This window comes from Tachysurus vachellii, chromosome 12, assembly GCF_030014155.1.
Source record: "Tachysurus vachellii isolate PV-2020 chromosome 12, HZAU_Pvac_v1, whole genome shotgun sequence".
In the NCBI taxonomy this organism is placed as follows: domain Eukaryota; kingdom Metazoa; phylum Chordata; class Actinopteri; order Siluriformes; family Bagridae; genus Tachysurus; species Tachysurus vachellii.
In genome coordinates this window covers 8,746,549-8,767,996 of record NC_083471.1, presented here as the reverse complement: position 1 = coordinate 8,767,996, position 21,448 = coordinate 8,746,549, and the positions used below count along the sequence as shown (strand labels likewise).

The window sequence follows — 21,448 nt, the reverse complement described above, 5'->3', positions numbered from 1 at the left end:
ATGTCTTTGGACCGGGGGAGGAAACCGGAGTACCCGGAGGAAACCCCCGAGGCACGGGGAGAACATGCAAACTCCACACACACAAGGCGGAGGCGGGAATCGAACCTCCAACCCTGGAGGTGTGAGGCGAACGTGCTAACCACTAAGCCATCGTTCTCCCATCTGATGAACACAAAAGAAGATATTTTGATAAATGATGGTAAGTGCACAGCTATTGTAATCATTGACTTCCATAGTAGGAAAACAAATATTATGGAAGTATAGTGATAAATGGTGAAGATATTTTGATAAATGATGGTAAGCACAAAGTTAACGGTACCATTGAATTTCATTGTATTTGTTTTTCCTAATATGGAAGTCAGTGGTTACAATAGCTGTGTGCTTACCATCATTTATCAAAATATCTTATTTTGTGTTCATCAGAAAAAAGTAATTCATATAGATTTAGAACAACATGAGGATGAGAAAATGACAGTATTTTCATTTTTGGGTGAAAAAAATGATCTATCTCTTTAATGTGTACAGTATAATTTCTAAGCAGACAGTGAAATGAATTTGAATTGAGTTTAAAATGAAATTTAATGACACACACACACACACACACACTATCCAATACACAATTACAATACTGACATATGGTCTAAATGGTCCTGATTTGAAAACAAATTTTTATTCCACAGCCCTTGACTACATCAGAAACCACTTTTACTATCAGGCCTAGAATCACATCAGTGAGGACTTCCAACCCTCTGAGGTAGTGTTAATTTCGTCAGACGAGACGAGACGAAATATGTTCGTCAACAACCTTTTTTTTCATGACTAAGATGAGACGATGACAAGACTGCACCACTGTCCAAAAACGCTGACTAAGACTAAATTAACATGCATTATTGTTGACGAGACGAGACGAAAAAAAAAAAGACGAGACGAAAATGTTTTGTATAAAATAAAAACTAAGATAAAATCTCTTCATTTTTGTCTACAATTGTCTCTGCTTTTTCATCAGCTGTTACGCCTTTAAAATATTCACAACGAGTTCGCGGCTTCGCGCTGATGCGCGGATTCCGCTTGTTATATTGCTACCTACCAAATAAATCAATAATTTGACTCAAAATGATGATTTGAAAAGAGGTTTATTGATTTAAAAACAATTGTATTGTTTCCACTAAAGAAAATAGTGCGCTCCGTCTCTACGGTTAGAATCCTGTGTGTCCATGGCAACGCTCTGTTTTTCATGGCAACGGTGTGTTATAGTTCGCATTGGTCTGTTATCAAGAAATAAAATAGTGTGTGCGTAGAAAGAATTTGTCCACACGCCCCTCAAAAAAAACAAAAACAAAAAACAAAAAAAAAAAACTCCTGAGCGCAAGTCCACCCTAGGTCTAGGCGGCTTTTTGTGTTAAATTATATTTCCTGTCGCTGCGCAGGCTCTTTTATTGTACACGACAGCTTATGTCCCGATGACCGGTCTTTGCATTACGATTAAAAGCAGCATCAATAAAGTAAAAAATGTGATGTGCAGTCAAGTTCGGGTGTATGCACTGTTTAAACGAGTGTTCTCAACTTCTCACTGATACTTTTGTGATTCGTGGAGTTTTGACAAGTTTTATAGCCTTGATATTGTTTCTTATTCAAAAGTGGTGACAGAAAAAACTCAACACCCCCAACCTGAAACCTCACATCATAATCAAAATAAATAATTAGGCTTAAAAGCAAATATATATGTAAGGGAATCAACAATTCATGTAATATTGCTCCAAATATCATCAATAATGGTGTGTGCAATATATATATACACCTGCAGTTTTGATCTTAGGCTTTTCATTAAGTTATTTATTTCCACTATAACACTTGTGTTCCTGATATTATTGCATTTAATGAGGCCTCGTTGTATTTATTCTTACAATAGATTCCAGATGTGGTCAAGCTACAATTTTTTGACTAAAACTAGACTAAAATGACGAGACTTTTAGTTGACTAAAACTAAGACTAACAAAAAAGATATGTGAATGACTAAATATGACTAAAACTAACAAGGACATTTGGCACAAGATTAAGACTAAGACTAAATTAAAAATAGGTGACGAAATTAACACTACTCTGAGGAAGAGGACTTCTTTTCCTCCTTGAAGAAGACCAGCCCTCTTGAAATGACACAGCAGCTGGATGTGTACCTGGGGTGCCCAGGAGACACTGTAGAGGTACTGAAGTCCTTCCCAGCAGTGTGCCAGCTATCACTTAAGCTTAATACGGCACTCCCTGCCTCAGCACCCTGTGAAAGACTGTTTAGTGTTGCAGGGCTGATCTTCAGGCCAAGAAGAGCATGCGCTGGCTCAAAGAACTTTAAGAACCAGCTGCTTTTGCGGCTGAACAAAGCCTATTAGTAACTCTGTCGCATGTTCTGTGCTTAACTGATGTTGATTACCCTGTTGTTGTTTGAGTCCAATGTGTTTGTTTCAATAAAGGTTATTTATGACATGCCTCTGAAGTTTGACTTTTTGCAACATTACAATACTTATAGCCAACTAGTCATATCTTCCGCTCCATGAAACACAGCTCAGTAGTACACATATATGATTCTTTAATGTATTCGCATTGTACTAAAATGCGTTCTTTTTCACTGGGCATATACAGTATGCGGCTGAAACAGGTAATCTAGTACATCCCAAATTTTTCAACATTATCATTTTTATATAACATTATAGTCATTATGGCCTTTAGAAATATGTTTTATGAGGAGGTGGGGTAGTGCACAATAGGCCCCTGTGGCACAGCCTAAACTTTTGTCCTTAATCGCATTTTTTCCTTGCATTACTTTAACTTTTATACTTTAAGCAGTTTTGAAACCAGTACTTTTACTTCAACTTCTACAGAAGTCTTTTTAAACCCTAGTATCTATACTTCTACCTGAGTAATGAATGTGAATACTTTTGACACCACTGGTGTTCAAAAGTATTCACATTCATTACTCAGGTAGAAGTATAGATACTAGGGTTTAAAAAGCTTGTTTAAAAAGCTTGAGTTGATACTTCAACTCTTTTCACTGGTGGTAATATTAGGAGTTGTGTGGATTCCTTCTTTTCCTCTTTTTGATCAATATCTCCTGTTACGCTTACAATGTGGACTATTGGATCACACTATTTTGGGGCTGGTGGCTGCTTTAACAGTGTCTTACTTCAATGCCATGATATCCTTTTCATCATACCGCCATTCGCAAAGGGAGTTGTTGTTTGGTTGTTTTACTTCATCAAGTCAAGTCAAGAAGCATTTATTGTCACGGTTCTCCAGGACCATGGTGCTCCATAAAACAAAGACAGAGCTAAGGACTTAGTAAGTAGTCCCAGCCACATAAAGTGCATATGTGCAACCTGGTGCAAGACAAGACAAAAAGACAGAAAGTCAGTGCAAACAAAAAATACAACACATTAAACAAAAGACAATACACAAAAGATGATAAACAAAAACAGTGCCGACCAGTGTAAATACTGTAAAAAGAGGAAGTCTGGCAAGTATTACTATTGCCACATTCCTAGTCACAGGAATGGAATGTTAAAAGAAAGGGTACTGATTTTTCAAAGCAACACTCCTCATCAGCGCCAATTTCAACATCAATAGGGCTGCCCACTAAGTGAAGGAACTGTACTTAATTCTGATCCTACCTCATTACCAGCCATAAATCTGTGTTGAAGGTGCTGTTTACCCCTTTATGGTTGACATAGGTACAATGGGCCCATATCAACTCTACAACGATCTTGTAACAACTCTGTGGGAATAGATGGAATTCTTGTCACCTGTCTAAAAATATTCTGACTTAAATGTTCTAGTCAAGATGATCCTGAAATTGCATTTTCATCATAACCATTCAATCTGTTAGGTTGTGACATTTTGGCTAAGTTAAACTGTTGTTTATCTTTTGAAGGAGGAGGTCTTGTTTTCAGCACTCCAACTAATCTCTTTATCTTCTGTTATGTGTACACAACCAAGGTCCAGGATGACCTTAAAATACCCATCAATCTCTGTGAGATCCAATAAAATAGCATAAAATCATAAAATATTTCTTGGTTATCATTGATAAGATCTCAAAATGGGTTAAAGCTTTTCCCTGTGCAAAAGTACATGCAAACGCTGTCATTAAAATGTTGGCAAAAGAAATCATACCTAGGAATGGTATCCCAAATTCAGTGATAACAGTATACATTTCACATCCAAAGTGACCAAGAAACCTCTTATCTTAATATTGACTGGAATACTCTGATGTTATGAAATGAGAGAATTCCAGCTCAATTCCAGTTCCACATTCAGAATAGAGATTGGTCTATACGAATCAATCTCTATTCTGAATGTGGACTATAAACTATTTACCTCAATTATGTGTAAAAGATTTGAAACCTTTTTTCCTGCCGTAACTGATGAGGACTTTATTTTCAGCAAACCCATGATAACATTAGGAGAACATTATATCTTATAACATATTGAGTAAACCCCACCTTTCCACCCATGTAAAGAAAGGTGTTTGTCTTAAGTGTATATAAGACTGGTTAAAACTGTAATTCTAAAATTCTAAAAAGTTCTTTTGTTTGTGTGATTAGAAGCTTATTGCGTTTTTCAGTCATTTGATATGTTTAATTTTTCTTTATTTTTATTGCATTCTGAAATGTTTTGGCACCCTATCTTTCTGTCCACTTGCCTCCAAAGGTACCACTGACCCTTATGTCCACTCGCCTCCAAAAAGCACCAACCTTTGCGAATACTTGCCTCGTCAAAGCCAACATCAAAGTTTGTCGCAACGAACTTTACAAATCTAGTTATTATTAAAATTTTTAAAAATTTAATTATTTGTCATTCTGTTTATAAAGAAAAAATAAATTGTACCCCTCAAACTAGAGTGAGCTTTGTGACACCCGTAAATCTTTAGTGACCCCAGTTTGGGAACAACTGGCTTAGGCCGATGGATAATGTGTAAAATTTATAATATTTTCAGTAAAATTTGCATCCTTGTTCCAAGGAAAACATTAAATTCAGAGCAATTTTATGTCACTCTTCTTCTTGCTGTCCTTTTAATAGTCATTGACACCTTGATGGTGTTTCACTAAGACTAAAATAATTTAAAGCCTGTTAAACATGCACACAGTGGGGGATAAAAAGCTGACTGTAGTTATTGGACTCATGTACTGGTAACGTCAGCACTAAATCTCGCTTTCTCTGTATGTGGAAAGCTTTGAATTATTTACGGTGCATAGTAATGAACATCATCTTCAGACTGTTCTGTTTAGGGTACATACAAACATTTAATTAGGATACTTTAATCTTAATGAATTTATTCAGCAGTTATTTATATTCATTTGATTGGACCATATTGTTCCTGTGACACCCTGACTGTACAGCACACCTCAGTATGAGCAGAAAAGTCCCATTACTACCCTCTCGATAATTTCAAACATTGTGTTTTTACAGTAAAAAAACACTAAATGAATATCATACCATAATATATATATTAGATCATATCATGAATGTTGATGTAAGAAATCCACCTTTTATAGAAAATTGTCTTGGGTGTTACCCATTGTGGTCCGTAGTCATGTATAACTTACATTTTCTTAGGTCAAGGCACCTTTTCTTAGGTGTTGTTGTTTGATCGTTAGCTGTGTGAGGACATGAAAACAGAAACTTCAGATGGAGAGACAGAAGGCAGTGTTAAGAAAGAGGAGACCCTGGAGCCAAGCATCAGTAACTATGGAAACAGCTTAATCAACACACCTGAAGTTAAAATCCCCATTAAAAATGAAGAAGCTGATGATAAAGACTTCCTCTGTAAGACATCAAAACACTTTAGTCTGGAGCCCAGTAACACACTCACTGATTGTTCTTCCTACATATTATATAGTGCAATAAAAATCCAAAATAAGAGGCAATTAGAACTGAGCTGCTGTGTCTGATTGATAGTGTGAACTGTCAGCTTTGTTTGGTCTCTCTGTATCGGAAACATGGAACAGCCACTAAGCACTTAAGAGCGTTTGTAAACATAATAAAAAAATAGTTTTTACTTAATATAAGTCACCTAATCTCTCTGTTCACTTTACAGAAGGTTAGTACCTTTTCTGTTCATATTACAACCGTAAAATTCTGTTTTGTCTTTTTGTCTGCCTTGATTTTATTCTTAGCAATATTCACTTTTTTTTTGGTATGATTTTACATTCTGAGAAATCTGGAAGATTTTGGTGGGATAAATTATTTGGTATGAATGTATAAACACAAAAGATGCAGTTTATTTTAAATAATTTGGGCATCATTTATCCCCATTTCTAGATTGTGAAGCTTGCCAGTCCTACTTCTTTAAAAAGTGTGAGGTTCATGGTCCAGCAGCCTTCATTCCTGATACTCCTGTTCCCATGGGGGTCGCTGACCGAGCCAGACAAACTCTTCCTTCTGGATTAGAGATTCAGAAGTCCAGTATTCCTGACTCAGGTCTGGGTGTGTTTAATAAGGGGCAGACTGTTCCAGTGGGTGCACACTTTGGACCCTATCAAGGACAGATGGTAGACAGAGAAGAAGCCATGAACAGTGCCTACTCTTGGGTAGTAAGTTATTATTCATTTACTATAAATACTAATTGGAAGTTCCTCTGTGTTTGGATAAAATGGAGTACACTACTGAATATGTTTGTGATAATGTGTCCTTTTATGTCTTTTCTTCTAAACAAGCAATAATGATCAAACAACAGATCAGATCAACCTGCAATGGAACAAAAGATAAAACAACAATGACGCATTCAGCAAAAAATATCCACATTTTATAAATCTATAAAAACATATACATTTTTATTTTATTTTATTTTCAAAAATCTCTGTGGAATGAGCTGCTTTAAAGCCAGACTGTTCTGTGAGAGGGAGACAGACAGTTGATTAAAGACAATGCGTTCAAAAATTTTTTCGAGAGAAGTGATACTGGTCTGATACAGGTTTCTTTAGGATGGGAATAACCCTTGCTTTCTTGAGGGTAGTTGGTACATGACCAGATGCTATGGATCTATTGATGATAGTGGTAATGAAGGGCAGAAGGTCAAGGGCACCTCAGTCGTGGTATTGCCGGCCCGAGACTCGTACCCACAACCTTATGGTTAGGAGTTAAACTCTCTAACCATTAGGCCACGACTTCCCGATACGACTGTGTCCTCACTCCACTTCTGTTCACGCCGTGAACTCTAACTTCTATTCTTTCAGCATACAGAGAGGATGTGCAACAGCTAACAGCCAGGTGTAGAGCCAGCAATCTGTCTCTGAACATTTACAAAACGAAAGAGGTTGTTGACTTCAGTAGAGCACAGACCTACCATTTTCAGATGAATATTTGACCGATCCTCTGTGGAGTCAAGATTCCTCAACACCAGCTCCATTACCAGAAAAGCCCAAAGGATAGCATATAGTAAAGACAGCTGAGATCATTGGAGTTTCTCTTTCCTCTGTCACAGACATGTACAACACACGCTGTCATCTGCAATGCCAACCTTATTGTGGATAACCCCACACACTTCTTAAACACACTCTTCACCCTCCTGCTGGATAGAAAAAGGTACCAACAATTTTAACAGTTTCTTCCCCAAGCCAAGAGACTTCTTAATTCTCAGAGACTGGACTGATGGCCAACACACACACACACACACATTCAGTTGTTCAACTCTGCACTAATACTGCTATCTTTATACATTACTTTTTAGTGCTGCTCCAACCTGCTGTTCACTGTTCTTTATGTTTACATGTCTTGGAAAAACATTTTGTTTTGCTGTTTACTGCATCAAATATATATTTGATTTAATAATAAAAAAAACGTCTTGACTTGATTAGTATACATTCATAGCCTCTTATTTTGTGCAAGAGTACAAACTGGGTGGAACCAGCATTGTTTCTCCTGAGTCTTTGGTTAACCTAAGGAGTCTCCTCTAGACCCTTGTCCATATTATTTCTTTTATTAAATGTAACATACATTTGGTTGCTCTTTATAAAAAATATTTTTTAACATATATATAAAAAAAAATTTATAAAAAAAAAAAATGTGGGCATTGTAACATATTTCTATGCAATACTGAAGAGGCCTGTTACAACTACAGTCCTGTCCAGATTGCCTTTACCAGCTCTAGAAACATTCAGATTTGTCTGATGCCTCCTATTTTCTTTTGGCAAAGATTGCGCCTCTATTAAAATGTTCTTTACTGTGGTGTCACTAGAATTGGGCAACAGAACAAAATAAAGTTTTTTATCACTGCATGCAATTACTTTGTGATTTAAACAAAAAGAGCAATTATATAGAATAACTATAAAACAGCTATACTTGTCTGTAACTGTCTGAGACCACAAACACTATGTGCTACATTAAAAACTTTAGAAGAGGATATTGATCAATCATTCAGCAGTCAGTCATAACTTTAAAAGATTAGCAGGTAAAATGAATAACATTGATTATCCTATAACAATGGCCCTTATCATTTGGTGTGAGATATGCTAGACAGCATGTGAGCAACTCTGACAAGGGCCAAATTGTGTTGGCTTGATGACACAGGATCAAGGCATCTCAAAAATGTCTGGTCTTGTGAGGGCACCTGGTATGCTGTGGTTAGTACACAGGGTGGTCCAAGATAGGACAATTTTTGACCTGGCATGAGGGTCATGGATGACGATGGCTTAGTGATGCAGATATGGTGAAGGTTAGCTTGAATGCTCCCTTACAAAAGCTATAGTAGCACAAATTGCTAAAAAGGTTTATGCTGGGTATGATGTTAGAATACAAAGTACATCACCGCTTGCTTTGCGTGGAGCTGTGGAGTTACAGACTAGTCAGATGGCACATGTTGTACAACACCAAAAATTGAGCATCAGAACTGAACCATGGCGCACATAAAGAAGGTTGCCTGGTATGATGAAGTCAAGTCAAGTCAAGAAGCTTTTATTGTCATTTCAACCATATAAAACTGTTGCAGTACATAGTTAAATGAGACAACGTTTCTCCAGGATCATGGTGCTACATAAAACAAAAACAGGGCTAAAGACTTATTGTGGTATTGTGTTGTATTAGTAAAAGAAGCAATCAAGGTCAGCGGAACAACGCTTTACTTCACTCGTTCACGTAACATGTGCAACACTCTTCATCTTCATACCCCACTCACTTCTCTTCTTCTTCTTCACATTCTCAACCCTTCATTCCCCATACTGCCCCTATTGTTTTACTGAAGTATAACAGTGCAAGTGCATAAGCAGAAGACACCACATTCCCCCATTACGTAACAATACATCCTGAGGTAACTTAACATAAGGAAATGTTCACCCACCATTGCATATACACCTTTAAGCATTAATACATTAGAATAACTGTTCCTTAAAGAAACTGAACTATTGTACCTGCATCAATTACATTCGATACACCAGATTTAGTAACCACTCTCTTATTTACTTTCGTAGTCCTTTAACCAGGTAGGTGGTTTACGTTGCCTAGCGGAACGTCTTTCTGTATTTTGTCCAGTATCTGTCTTTGTAACAGGGACTTCCCCAGCCAACTGTTCTGACGGCTGTTTCGGTATCTCAGGGAACAAGGATAACTGAGATGAGTGCCACGTCCGTCCGTCCGACAACTTGAATGTACAAGGGCCTACACATTTGGTTATTTCCACAGGTTTTGTGAACTTTGTGTGTCCTTTGGGGACGTGTGTTGGTTTGCGTACACGCACTCTATCCCCCACTCGAAAAGTAGGCTTCCGTGCCCCATGTTTGGCATCGAAGTACCGTTTCATTTGCTCCTGTCGAGTTAACACTCGCTCTCTGACAACCTTGTCCAGGACATTACTGGAAGACGGCGTGAATACAGTAAGTTTAGTTCTCATTCGCCTACCGTATAACAGTTCGAACGGTGAAACACCAGTCGTTGCATGTGGAGTAGAACGGTACGTTTGCAAAAAGTCCAAGACTGATTGTTTCCACTGTTGTTTTTGCAGTATGATCAGTTGCACCCAGTCTTTAAGCACTCTGTTGAATCTCTCCACCGCTCCGTTAGCAGCAGGATGATAAACAGCCGTTCTGATGTGGACAATATTTCGTTCGTTCAGAAAGTCACAGAGGACTGAAGAAATCAGCTGAGGACCGTTATCCGTCACCAGACACTCTGGGTTGCCGTGTCTGCTGAAAACAGAGTTCAGAAATCCGACTACAGCCGACGCTGTAACTGACGGTGTAAATGCAACTTCCGGCCATTTAGAGTAGTAGTCAGTAAGTGTAATAGCATACCTGCAGTCATATGCAGCGGTCTCAAACGGTCCAACTATGTCTAAGCCCACTTTCAACCAAGGAGCTGCAGGGAAAGTTACTGGCTGTAATGGAGAAGCAGAAGTCTTTGCAGTTCTGTCCGACTCTTGGCACAGTGCGCAAGTAGCAATTTGTGTCTGAACCATAAGGTCCATGCCTGGGAACCAATACAACTCTCGCAAGCGTTGTTTCGTCCGAACTATTCCTTGATGGTTCTCATGCGCTAAAGTGACCAGTGTTCTGCGTAGAGCCACTGGCACCAAGAAACGTGAACCTCTAAGCACCAATTCGTCCATGGCACACAATTCCTGACGCAATTTGAAGTATGGCAGCAATGTTGGACTCAGTGGTTTTGCTGAAGTAGGCCAGCCTTTGTTAATCTGGGCTCGCAAAGCAGAAAGTTCAGGGCAAGCTTGTGAAGCAGCTTTAAACTCAGCAGCAGTAACAGCAGTCTGTGACGTTGAAAGTAGCGCAACAAGTTCAGGCTCAGGATCTGCATCCAAAGCCGTATCGGCTGGCAAGGGTAGTCTTGATAGACAGTCCGCTGTATTGTTCAAGGGACCTGCACGATAAACAACATCATAGTTGAAGCACAAGAGACGTGCAGCCCATCTTGCTATTCGCATTCCGGCTCTGTCAGCGCCCTTTGTACAAAGCAAGGTAGTTAGAGCTTGGTGATCCGTGCGAAGCGTAAATCTGTGCCCCCACAGATATGTTCTCCACTTTTCAACTGCCCATATGCAAGCTAACGCTTCCTTTTCCACTGTGGAGTACTTCCTTTCAGTTGGAGTTAAAGTTCTTGAAGCGAAAGCAACTGTGTGTTCAGTGTTATCAGGGTGTATTTGCGTGAACACAGCTCCCAGACCATAATCCGAAGCATCGGTCGATATAACAGACGGTAAGGAAGGGTTGTAAAGGGCTAATGCTGGACTTGCAACCAACATTTTCTTCACTGCAGCAAAACAATTTTCCATCTCACTGTTCCACTGAAAAGAACCTTCCTGGCGAAGACATGCACGTAACGGCTCGACTACGGTAGCGTAGTTGGGTATAAACTTACTGTACCAAGAGAGCATGCCTAAAAATGAACGCAAGGTAGTTGCGTCTGTAGGAGCTGGAGCCTGTACTATGGCTTGTAAGTGTTCTGTGTCAGGCTGAACACCTTGTGCAGTCACTAAATGTCCCAAGAAGCGCAAGGCCTTTTGTTTAATTTTACACTTTTGTGCGTTTAGTCGTAATCCAGCCGCATGCAATCTTTTCAGCACTGTGTTAAGCACAGCATCATGTTCAGATTCAGTGCGTCCAAAACAAATGACATCATCAAGATAGTTCTGCACATTTGGTATGCCTTTAAGTATGCACTCCATCATTTTTTGAAACACTGAGGGTGCAGAAGCCAGGCCATATGGTACTCTACAAAACCTAAACAGTCCATCATGTGTAATGAAAGCTGTTAGATCACGACTCTCTGGATGCAAAGGTACTTGGTGGTACGCACTCTCCAGATCAATTGTGGAAAAGACTGTGGACCCTGCCAAAGCAGTCAGTAATTCCTCCATATGAGGCAAGGGGTAAGAGTCTACTATCACCGCCTTATTCGGTTCTCTCAAATCCACGCACATTCTTATACCACCTGTCTTCTTCATTGTCACCACTATTGGTGAAACCCATGGTGATGCATCAATGCGTTCTATTACACCGGCAGAAAGGAGCCTCTCAATTTCCACAGATACAGCTGTCTTAACTTTTGTCGAACTGGAGTGACAGCATCTGAAATTTTCACTTTGTGCATGAATCCCGTGACACATCCAACTGAGGGCCTTTCAGCATGCGCAGATAAATGAAGTACTGACTCCGAAGAGGCGGCATTTGCAGTTGTGACAGGCACAGAAAGAATCTTATCCCCTATAATGCATAATTGTAGTGCAGTTATGAGATCCATTCCCATCAACGCGGTTCCTTTTTCTACTATGTAGAAATCCACAGCGCATGTATTGCAGTCTTTTTTCACAGTTGCGCGCATGCAACCTAGCACATCAATTGGAGTACGCGAGTACTTAACCAATCGCGCTGCAGGTGGGTGTAAGGGTACTTTTCCGAAATAATCCTCATAAATGACTTTAGGCAGTACGGAAACTGAAGCACCAGTATCTACAGTCAATGTAACAGATCGCAAAATTGCACCCGTTTGCACTTCCACTGTACACTGTAGTTTAGTATTCACGTTTGTGTCTCGAATTAACAGCATTGTATACTCAGGCATCGCGACTTCATGTACTGAATGCGTTTGCGTAGTCCTACAGACCCGTGCAAAATGACCTTTTTTCTTACAATTTTTGCATGTTACCTTGGCTGCCGGGCATTCCACCGCGTTGGCTAGATGTTGGTCCGAGCCGCAGCGAAAGCAACAGCGTGTAGCTGAAGTCACCTTTGAAGCAGCTGTAAAAGAGGCAGATGGTCGCTGAGGAGGCGATTTGTTTTTGAATCCTCCTGTACGGCGTCTAGTATTTCCCTGGACTCGTACGGTCTGCACCGGAAAGTTCTGAGTACTCGACATTACTTTTGCATTTTCTCCAGCGGTTTCAATTTGCTGAGCAATTGTAATAGCATCTGTCAGTGTTAACTTATCCTGTAGCAAAAGTCTCTCACGGATTCGCGGATTGCTTACATTTTCCACTAGCTGATCCCGAATCATATCATCAGCATTTGTAAACTCACAAGTAGACGACAGTTCTCTCAGTGCAGCAACGTATTGAGTTATCGATTCGCCGACTTGTTGTGCTCGTTTCCGGAATGTGTGTCGTTCCATGACCACGTTTACTTTGGGCGTGAAATGAGTGTGCAAAGCAGTAATAGCAGCGGCCATTGTATCCCCCGTGTCCGGCAATGTATAAAAGATTCTTTGACCTTCGGTGCCCAAGCAGTGCAATAAAAGAGCTCGTTTCCTGACCTCCGACCATTCCTGTCCTTCCACATCAATGACTAGTAAGTAATTCTGAAACATCCGCTCCCACGTTTTGAAAGGGATTGCAGGTTCTCCCGGAACAGGCAAGAAAAGGTTTGGAAATGGTGCTGACGATCCCATCCTCGTCGCCAATTTGTGGTATTGTGTTGTATTAGTAAAAGAAGCAATCAAGGTCAGCGGAACAACGCTTTACTTCACTCGTTCACGTAACATGTGCAACACTCTTCATCTTCATACCCCACTCACTTCTCTTCTTCTTCTTCACATTCTCAACCCTTCATTCCCCATACTGCCCCTATTGTTTTACTGAAGTATAACAGTGCAAGTGCATAAGCAGAAGACACCACACTTATAAGTAGTCTAGAGCCACATAAAGTGCAACTGTGCAACCTGGGGCAAACAGTGCAGGACAAGACAAACAAGACAGACAAGACAGTGCAGGACAAAAGACAGTGCAGGACAAAAGACAGTGCAGACACAAGACAATACAAAAAGTACAAAAAATGCAATACACAAAAGACAATAAACAGTAAACAGTAACAGAAACAGCGCCGACCGACCAGTGTATATACTGTATGTGAATATTGAATGTTCAAACAATATTTCTTGCAGTAACATTAGAATGAACACAGTTTCTTAGCAGCAGGTCCTTGGGATAATATATAGAATTGTGCAAAAAACAGCAAATGACAAATATTGTATAGTATGTGCGAAATGGCTGAAATATTGTACAATATGTGCAAAAACAGCTGAAATGTTGGACAGTTTGTGCAAAAACAGCAGAAAAAGTGTGCAAAACAGCATGCAAACAGTTTGATGGATTGTAAGCAGCATGTAAACAGTATGATGTGTCAGTGTGTGTGTTTTGTGAGGGTCTGTGCAGTCCATACAGATGATGTGTGTGTATGTTGTGCTCAGTACAGTACAGTTCAGTTATTGAGAAGTCTGATGGCTTGTGGGAAGAAACTGTTACACAGTCTGGTCGTGAGGGCCCGAATGCTTCGGTACCTCTTTCCAGATGGCAGGAGGGTGAAGAGTGTGTGTGAGGGGTGTGTGAGGTCATCCACAATGCTGTTGGCTTTGCGGATGCAGCGTGTGGTGTAAGTGTCTATGATAGAGGGAAGAGAGACCCCAATGATCTTCTCCGCTGTCCTCACTATCCGCTGCAGGGATTTGCGATCCGAGATCGTACAGTTCCCGAACCAGACAGTGATGCAGCTGCTCAGGATGCTCTCAATGTTCCCTCTGTAGAACATGGTCAGGATGGGGGGAGGGAGATGTGCCTTTCTCAGCCTTCGTAGGAAGTAGAGACGCTGCTGGGCTTTCTTGGTGATGGCGCTGGTGTTGAGTGACCAGGTGAGGTTCTCCGCTAGATGAACACCAAGAAATTTGGTGCTCTTGACGATCTCTACAGATGATCCGTCGATGTTCAGAGGAGAGTGGTCACTCTGAGCTCTCCTGAAGTCCGGAAGTCCACAACAATCTCTTTAGTTTTATCCACATTCAGAGAAAGGTTGTTGGCTCTACACCAGGCAGTCCACGGTCGTGTCATCGGCGAACTTGATAATATGATTCGATCTGTGCATTGCTGCACAGTCGTGAGTCAGCAGAGTGAACAGCAGTGGACTGAGCACGCAGCCTTGAGGAGCTCCAGTGTTCAGTGTGGTGGTGCTAGAGATGCTGTTCCCGATCCGGACTGATTGAGGTCTCCCAGTCAGGAAGTCCAGGATCCAGTTGCAGTATGATTTGGAATCATATATTCCATCAAAAGATTATAACCTGGTTAAGTGAATGCACCAGGATGTTCAATGGGGAGTAGGCAAGCTGGAAGAGGCGGGCATTGTTCTGGGCATTGTTCTGCTGGGTAACCTTGGGTCCTGTCATTCGTGTGAATGTCACATTAACACATACGCTATATGGACAAAGATATTTTGACATCTCTTCTTTATTGAATTTGGTTGCTTCTACCTAGGGTTGCAAAGTGGCTGAAAGTTTCCGGTAAATTTCCGGAAACTTTCCACGGGAACTTAATCTGGGGAATTTTGGAAATATTCCAAATTGGAAATTTATGGAAATTTACAGGAATTTATGGGAATTTACAGGAATTTATATGAATTATTTGGAAATATAGGGAAATTTATATAAACTATATCATATACAAACAAATAAACATTTTGTTTGGTCATAAGCAGACATGCAGGCAAGGTAATACAAATTTTAAAAATGACGTCTTGACTGATTTAATTGTAAGTAGAACTTTAAGTGATTCTTTCTGTCATGATTCAGCCCGGACTTTTGGCCATGTGCTGTTGTTGTTATCACGTGTCTGCCCCGCCTTCGTCTGCTCCTCCCTGTTTCTTCACCTGTTCCTAATGTTGTCATTGTCTTAATTGTATTTAAGTTAGCCGCGTTGCTGAATGCAGCGCGGATCATTAGTTACGTTTCCCCCTTTGTCATGTTTAGTCTTTGTTAAATGTCATCATCTGTATTGTTTCAGTTATTGTCATTTTTGTCCATGTCTTCCTGTGTTTATTAAACCCCCTTCTTTTGAAGCTATCCTGCGTACGGGTCTGCCTCCTTCCATCCCCGGATGTGACAGAATGATCCGCCTTAAAATCCAGCAGACCCAGCAGGATAGCTTCCAGCTCGGACCGGCTTTTTTCCCTTCTCCCCCTGGACTGTTCCGCCAGTCCTTCAGGTCTTTTTTTTTTTTTTTTCTTTTCTCGGTGACATCGCTCCGCCTTTTTTCCGGTGAGGGACGCCGCTCCAGTTTTCGGTTCCGTCCGAGGCGGTCGTCGCCTCACTTCCGTCGCGGAGGATGTCACCAACCCGTTTTTGCCCCTTTTTTTGTTTTTTGGTGCCCTGCGGCATCGCCCCGCCCTTTTTCCGGTGAAGGACGCCGCTCCAGTTCCGGTTCCGTCCGAGGAGGGCGTCGCTGCACTTCTTCCGCGGGGGGTGCTGCAGGCCCAGGGCGATGGACCTTCCCACCCTCCCACCCTTGGTATTCTGGACATCAGGACATGAGTCTGGCTGCGGTGTGTCAGGGTTGTGTTCGGCCCTTCAGCTCGGCTGTGGATATCGCTCAGCCCTTCAGCTCGGCTGTGACGTCATTCGGCCCTTCAGCTCGGCTGAGGATATCGCTCGGCCCTTCAGCTCGGCCATGGAAGTCGTGTGGCCCTTCTGCTCGGCTGAGGACGTCGCTCGGCCCTTCTGCTCGGCTGTGGACGTCGTTCGGCCCCTCTGCTCGGCTGAGGACGTCGCTTGGCCCTCGCTGCTGTGCCACTGTGAGCCTTGCTACCCCCGCTTGCCTCGCCGTGTGCCTTACTCCCCCCACCGGCCTCGCCGCGTGCCTTGCTCCCCCCACCGGCCTCGCCGTGTGCCTTACTCCCCCCATCTGCCTTCGCCGTGTTCCTCGTTCCCCCATCTGCCTTCGCCGGGTTCCTCATTCCCCCATTTGCCTTCGCCGTGTTCCTTGCTCCCCCCCATCTGCCTTCGCCATGTGCCTCGCCCCCCCTCCTGGACTCTGACAGGGTTTGGCGCTTCGGGAGCCGCGCCTTGGGGGGGACGGGGGACGGGACGGGACGGGACGGGGTTCTGTCATGATTCAGCCTGGACTTTTGGCCATGTGCTGTTGTTGTTGTCACGTGTCTGCCCCGCCTTCGTCTGCTCCTCCCTGTTTCTTCACCTGTTCCTAATGTTGTCATTGTCTTAATTGTATTTAAGTTGCTGAATGCAGTGCGGATCATTAGTTACGTTTCCCCCTTTGTCATGTTTAGTCTTTGTTAAATGTCATCATCTGTATTGTTTCAGTTATTGTCATTTTTGTCCATGTCTTCCTGTGTTTATTAAACCCCCTTCTTTTGAAGCTATCCTGCGTACGGGTCTGCCTCCTTCCATCCCCGGATGTGACACTTTCATTGAGTAACACAAAAGCATAATGAATATTAAGCTTGTAATAAACATAATAAACTTAATAATTGTAATAAACATATTTCCCTATGATTGCTGTAAAATGAAAGCATCCCTCACCCTTGACCTTCTAAAAAAGTCCCAATCAAAATGTAAAATGAAGCATTTTTTCTCAAGCTTAGGCCTGGAAAATGGAGGTGAACCCGCCCTTAAGTGGTATATGGAGTATTTTTTTTTATTTCAGGGGGGAGTGAGTGTGTGTGTGGGGGGGTGTCAAATTATCTGTGCATGTGATAACACTCCTAATTTACTGCTTATTAAGAGTTAGTAAGGTAGTTATTAAGTTTAGGTATTGGGTACAATTAAGAATGTAGAATAAGGTAATGCAGAATAAGGCATTAATATGTGCTTAATAAGTACTAATAAATAGCCAATATTCTATTAATATTCATGCTAATAAGCAACAAGTTAAATGAGCCTAAAATAAAGTGTTACTGTGCATGTTATGGAAGAATGCAAGTACATGCAGGGGGCTTGGCCTCAATGGCCCTCCAGTAAGCAGTGTGCCGTGTGCAAGTGACTGAGGAATGCAGCGTACAAATTCATTAAATCTTGTTGTTGTTTTAAACAAAATTATGCTGCAAGATTTTTTAAACTACATTTAAGTTCCTTGTTATAGGCAACTCTACATTTTTTTTAAAAAATTCCCAGTTTATTTCCATATATTCCTGTTAATTCCCATATATTCCCGTTAATTCCCATATATTCCTGTTAATTCCCATGGAAAGTTTCCAGCCTTGAAAATTCCCGGAATTTTGCAACCCTACTTCTACCAGACCCATTGCCACAAGTGTGTAAAGTCTGCATTTACAAACATTTGTTAAAAAAGGGGTCAGTGTAGTTCCAGCATGGCACTGTGATGGAATTAGAACATGACTGTTCTCCAGTGAAGAAAACAAGACACATAAAGACATGGTTGGATGAGTTTAGTGTAGATGAACACAACTAGCCTGCACATGAGATTGTGAGCTAAGCCTTCTTGTGCAACATCGGTGCCTGACTTACAAATGGGCAACGATACCCACAGAAACACTCCAAAATTGTGTGGAAAGCTTGCCCTGAAGCCTTTGTAGCTGCAAAGGGGGTACCAAATCCGTATTAATCTCTGTATTACTCTGATTGATGGAGGCCCCACCTTGCAACTTGCAGGACTTAAGACATTAGCAGCAGCTAATTTAGTGGCAGCTGTTTTGGTAGCACAAGTGGTCCTACAAAATACTAGGCATGTGGTTTTTATCTGTGGCTGATTGATGAATACCATATGCTGATTTTATATAACATATAAACAACATATAAATGTGGCTTTTTTGCAGATATACACAAATAATCAGTGCGAAGAATACATAGATGCCAAGAGAGACATGCATGCTAACTGGATGAGGTGAGGAATACATTGGTTGTTGGGTCCTTAATTTTGAATGAAATCTTTAATTTAACAATTACTTATTTGTTGGCATTTGTGGGAGAAAACCGACTCCACCCTACATTGGCCCAGGCTAGCTCCTGCAATCTGACTATAAGTTTAAACAACAGTTCTAAGTAAAATTTCAGAGAAGAAATGATCAGCCAAACTCACGAAGACTGGATTCAGTTGAGGTAGGTTTATTGACAGTCGTATAGACAGCAATTAACCAGCTGGTACCAGGGATACAAGTTTGTCCAGTAGACGAGACTTGCACCGAAGCACTGCTGATTGCAATAAGTTTATATACAGTTCTGACATGCCCCCCTTTTTGCCATACCCCCTTCGTTATCCAATCATAATACCGCTCACGTACACAGTTTCACCCGCTTAGGAAATTACCATTATTTCCAATTTGTAATGCTTTGCCCATACATTGGGTCAATATTTTGCCCACGCATTAGGCCCTCTAAATTCCCATTATTTCCCAACCAAGGGGCCCCGTCCCCATAGTCCTTGGGCCTACGTCATCAGGCCATGGAGCTTATAAGTTGGTTTTATGTGCTTTTAGACTCATTCTCTTTTTCTATGGTCTTCTTCAACACAACTCAGCACAACACACTTGTTCATGGGTATGTATGGATTTTCTTGTACTCCAGCATTTTCTCTTCTATATGATTCAAAACCTGTTCTTCTACTGTTCAGTCTCTTTGGATGTGGTGTGCAGTAGTCATTGGTTTACTTATTAACCCAGTGGCCAGAGTATTTGTATATGCTTGCTGAGGCTCTATTTGTGGTGTGTTCTAGCTTCAATCTCCGCATGGGTAGCACACCTTTTGGATGAAACTGTCCTCTCTACACCTTCACCTACTGCTGATCTTCTCACTGAGGTCATTACTCATTATATCCAGGATATGGAGAGTCGTGGTCGACCCAGCGACACATCTGCTGTTAAGGGGTCGATGTCTCGACACAGACTGCTACAGTTGTCACCAAGTCTACTCAGACTCTTCCAACTCCATCCACACGCACTCAGGCTACTCAAGCTCCATGGCGTGTTAACAAAAAGACTCAATATCCTCCTCGCTATGCTGTCAAACCATTTTATATTAAGAAGTGACTCCTTATGATTTTGCATCTCCCTATTAAACCCTTCTGCTCAGTTTTGGGCCTTAATATTGTGTGCGCGTGTCCTTTCTGCCTCTGTGTGTGTATGTGTGTGTGTGTTGGTTTCTGTGTATTCTTAGCCTATAGGGGTGGTTAATCGTTTACTACTGTTGATGACCTACGCCTAGGACCTGCTTGTTTCTAATGGCCTTGACTCTTGCTGTGTATTCTTCTCTCCTTCTCACCTTTCCCCTAGTCCGTGGTGTACTTTTGAATTATTTTATTAAAAAGATTTCCCACACAGTATGCTTTTCTTGCCTCCTCTCAGTTTATATCTCTAACATATGGGCATCTGTGTTTCCCTTGTTTCACCATGTTTCTGTTTTTGCCACGTTACCTCCAACTTTTAGGTATGTAAATTGTGCTCGTCATGATGGAGAATGCAAAATCTTGTGGCCTTTCAGTATCAAGGACGCATTCTGTATCGTTGCTGTCGACCCATTTATCCAGGACAAGAGCTTTTGGTGTGGTATGTAAGATGTGTACATTGACGGTACAAAGGCTTGTTACCTTTCTTTAAAATAAAAAATGCAATGTACTTTCTAATGTAGTCAAATTTATGTTTGTATGTGTGGCTTAACATGGCTTAATTTACATTAAATTAATATTCTCTTGTGGAATCTAGCCATGGGGGTCACAGTCCAGTGACTTCTGTGCCGGTCCCAAGCCCGGATAAATAGAGAGGGTTGCATCAGGAAGGGCATCCGGCATAAAACATTGCCAAATCTAACCATGCGAGTTGTCAGAAAGAATTTCATACCGGATCGGTCGAGGCCCGGGTTAACAACGACCGCCATCGGCTCCGTTGACCTACAGGGCGCCGGTGGAAATTGGGCTACTGTTGGTCGAAGGAGTAGAGGAGGGAGGAGAGTGCACAGACAGAGAGAGAAGAGGAAAGGTAAGAGTGTAGGACTGAGAATAGGGACTCTGAATGTTGGTACTATGACAGGGAAAGGTAGAGAGCTGGCTGATATGATGGAGAGAAGGAAGGTGGATATACTGTGTGTACAGGAGACCAAGTGGAAGGGTAGCAAGGCTCGTAGTATAGGAGCAGGATTCAAGCTGTTTTATTATGGTGTGGATAGTAAGAGAAATGGGGTAGGTGTGGTCCTGAAGGAGGAGTTTGTGAGGAATGTTCTGGATGTGAAGAGAGTGTCAGACAGGGTGATGAGTCTGAAGTTAGAGATTGAAGGGGTGATGTTGAATGTTGTTAGTGGTTATGCCCCACAGGTAGGTTGTGAGTTAGAGGAGAAAGAGAGATTCTAGTGTGAATTCGATGAGGTGATTGAGAGTATTCCCACGGGTGAGAGAGTGGTGATAGGAGCGGATTTTAATGGACATGTTGGTGAGGGGAACACAGGTGATGAGGAGGTGATGGGCAAGTTTGGAGTTAAGGAAAGGAACCTTGTAGGACAGATGGTAGTAGACTTTGCTAAGAGGATGGACATGGCTGTGGTTAACACGTATTTTCAGAAGAGGGAGGAACATAGAGTGACTTACAAGAGTGGAGGTAGGAGAACACAGGTAGACTACATCCTTTGTAGAAGAGGCAATCTGAAAGAGATTAGTGACTGTAAAGTGGTAGTGGGAGAGAGTGTAGCCAGACAGCATAGGATGGTGGTGTGTAGGATGACTTTGATGGTCTGTAAGAGGAAGAGG

The 21,448-nt window shown here is 41.6% G+C and overlaps 1 protein-coding gene across 1 annotated transcript; it reads left to right on the top strand.

Annotated features, from left to right (window-relative positions):
* Window positions 1-5,646: 5,646 nt before the first annotated feature.
* LOC132855022 (histone-lysine N-methyltransferase PRDM7-like) lies at window positions 5,647-20,266 on the top strand. Its single transcript, XM_060883732.1, has 4 exons — window positions 5,647-5,811; window positions 6,307-6,578; window positions 18,534-18,601; window positions 20,140-20,266. The coding sequence occupies exons 1-4, from the start codon at window positions 5,655-5,657 to the stop codon at window positions 20,264-20,266; spliced, it is 624 nt and encodes a 207-aa protein (XP_060739715.1). The 5' UTR covers window positions 5,647-5,654.
* Window positions 20,267-21,448: the final 1,182 nt, after the last annotated feature.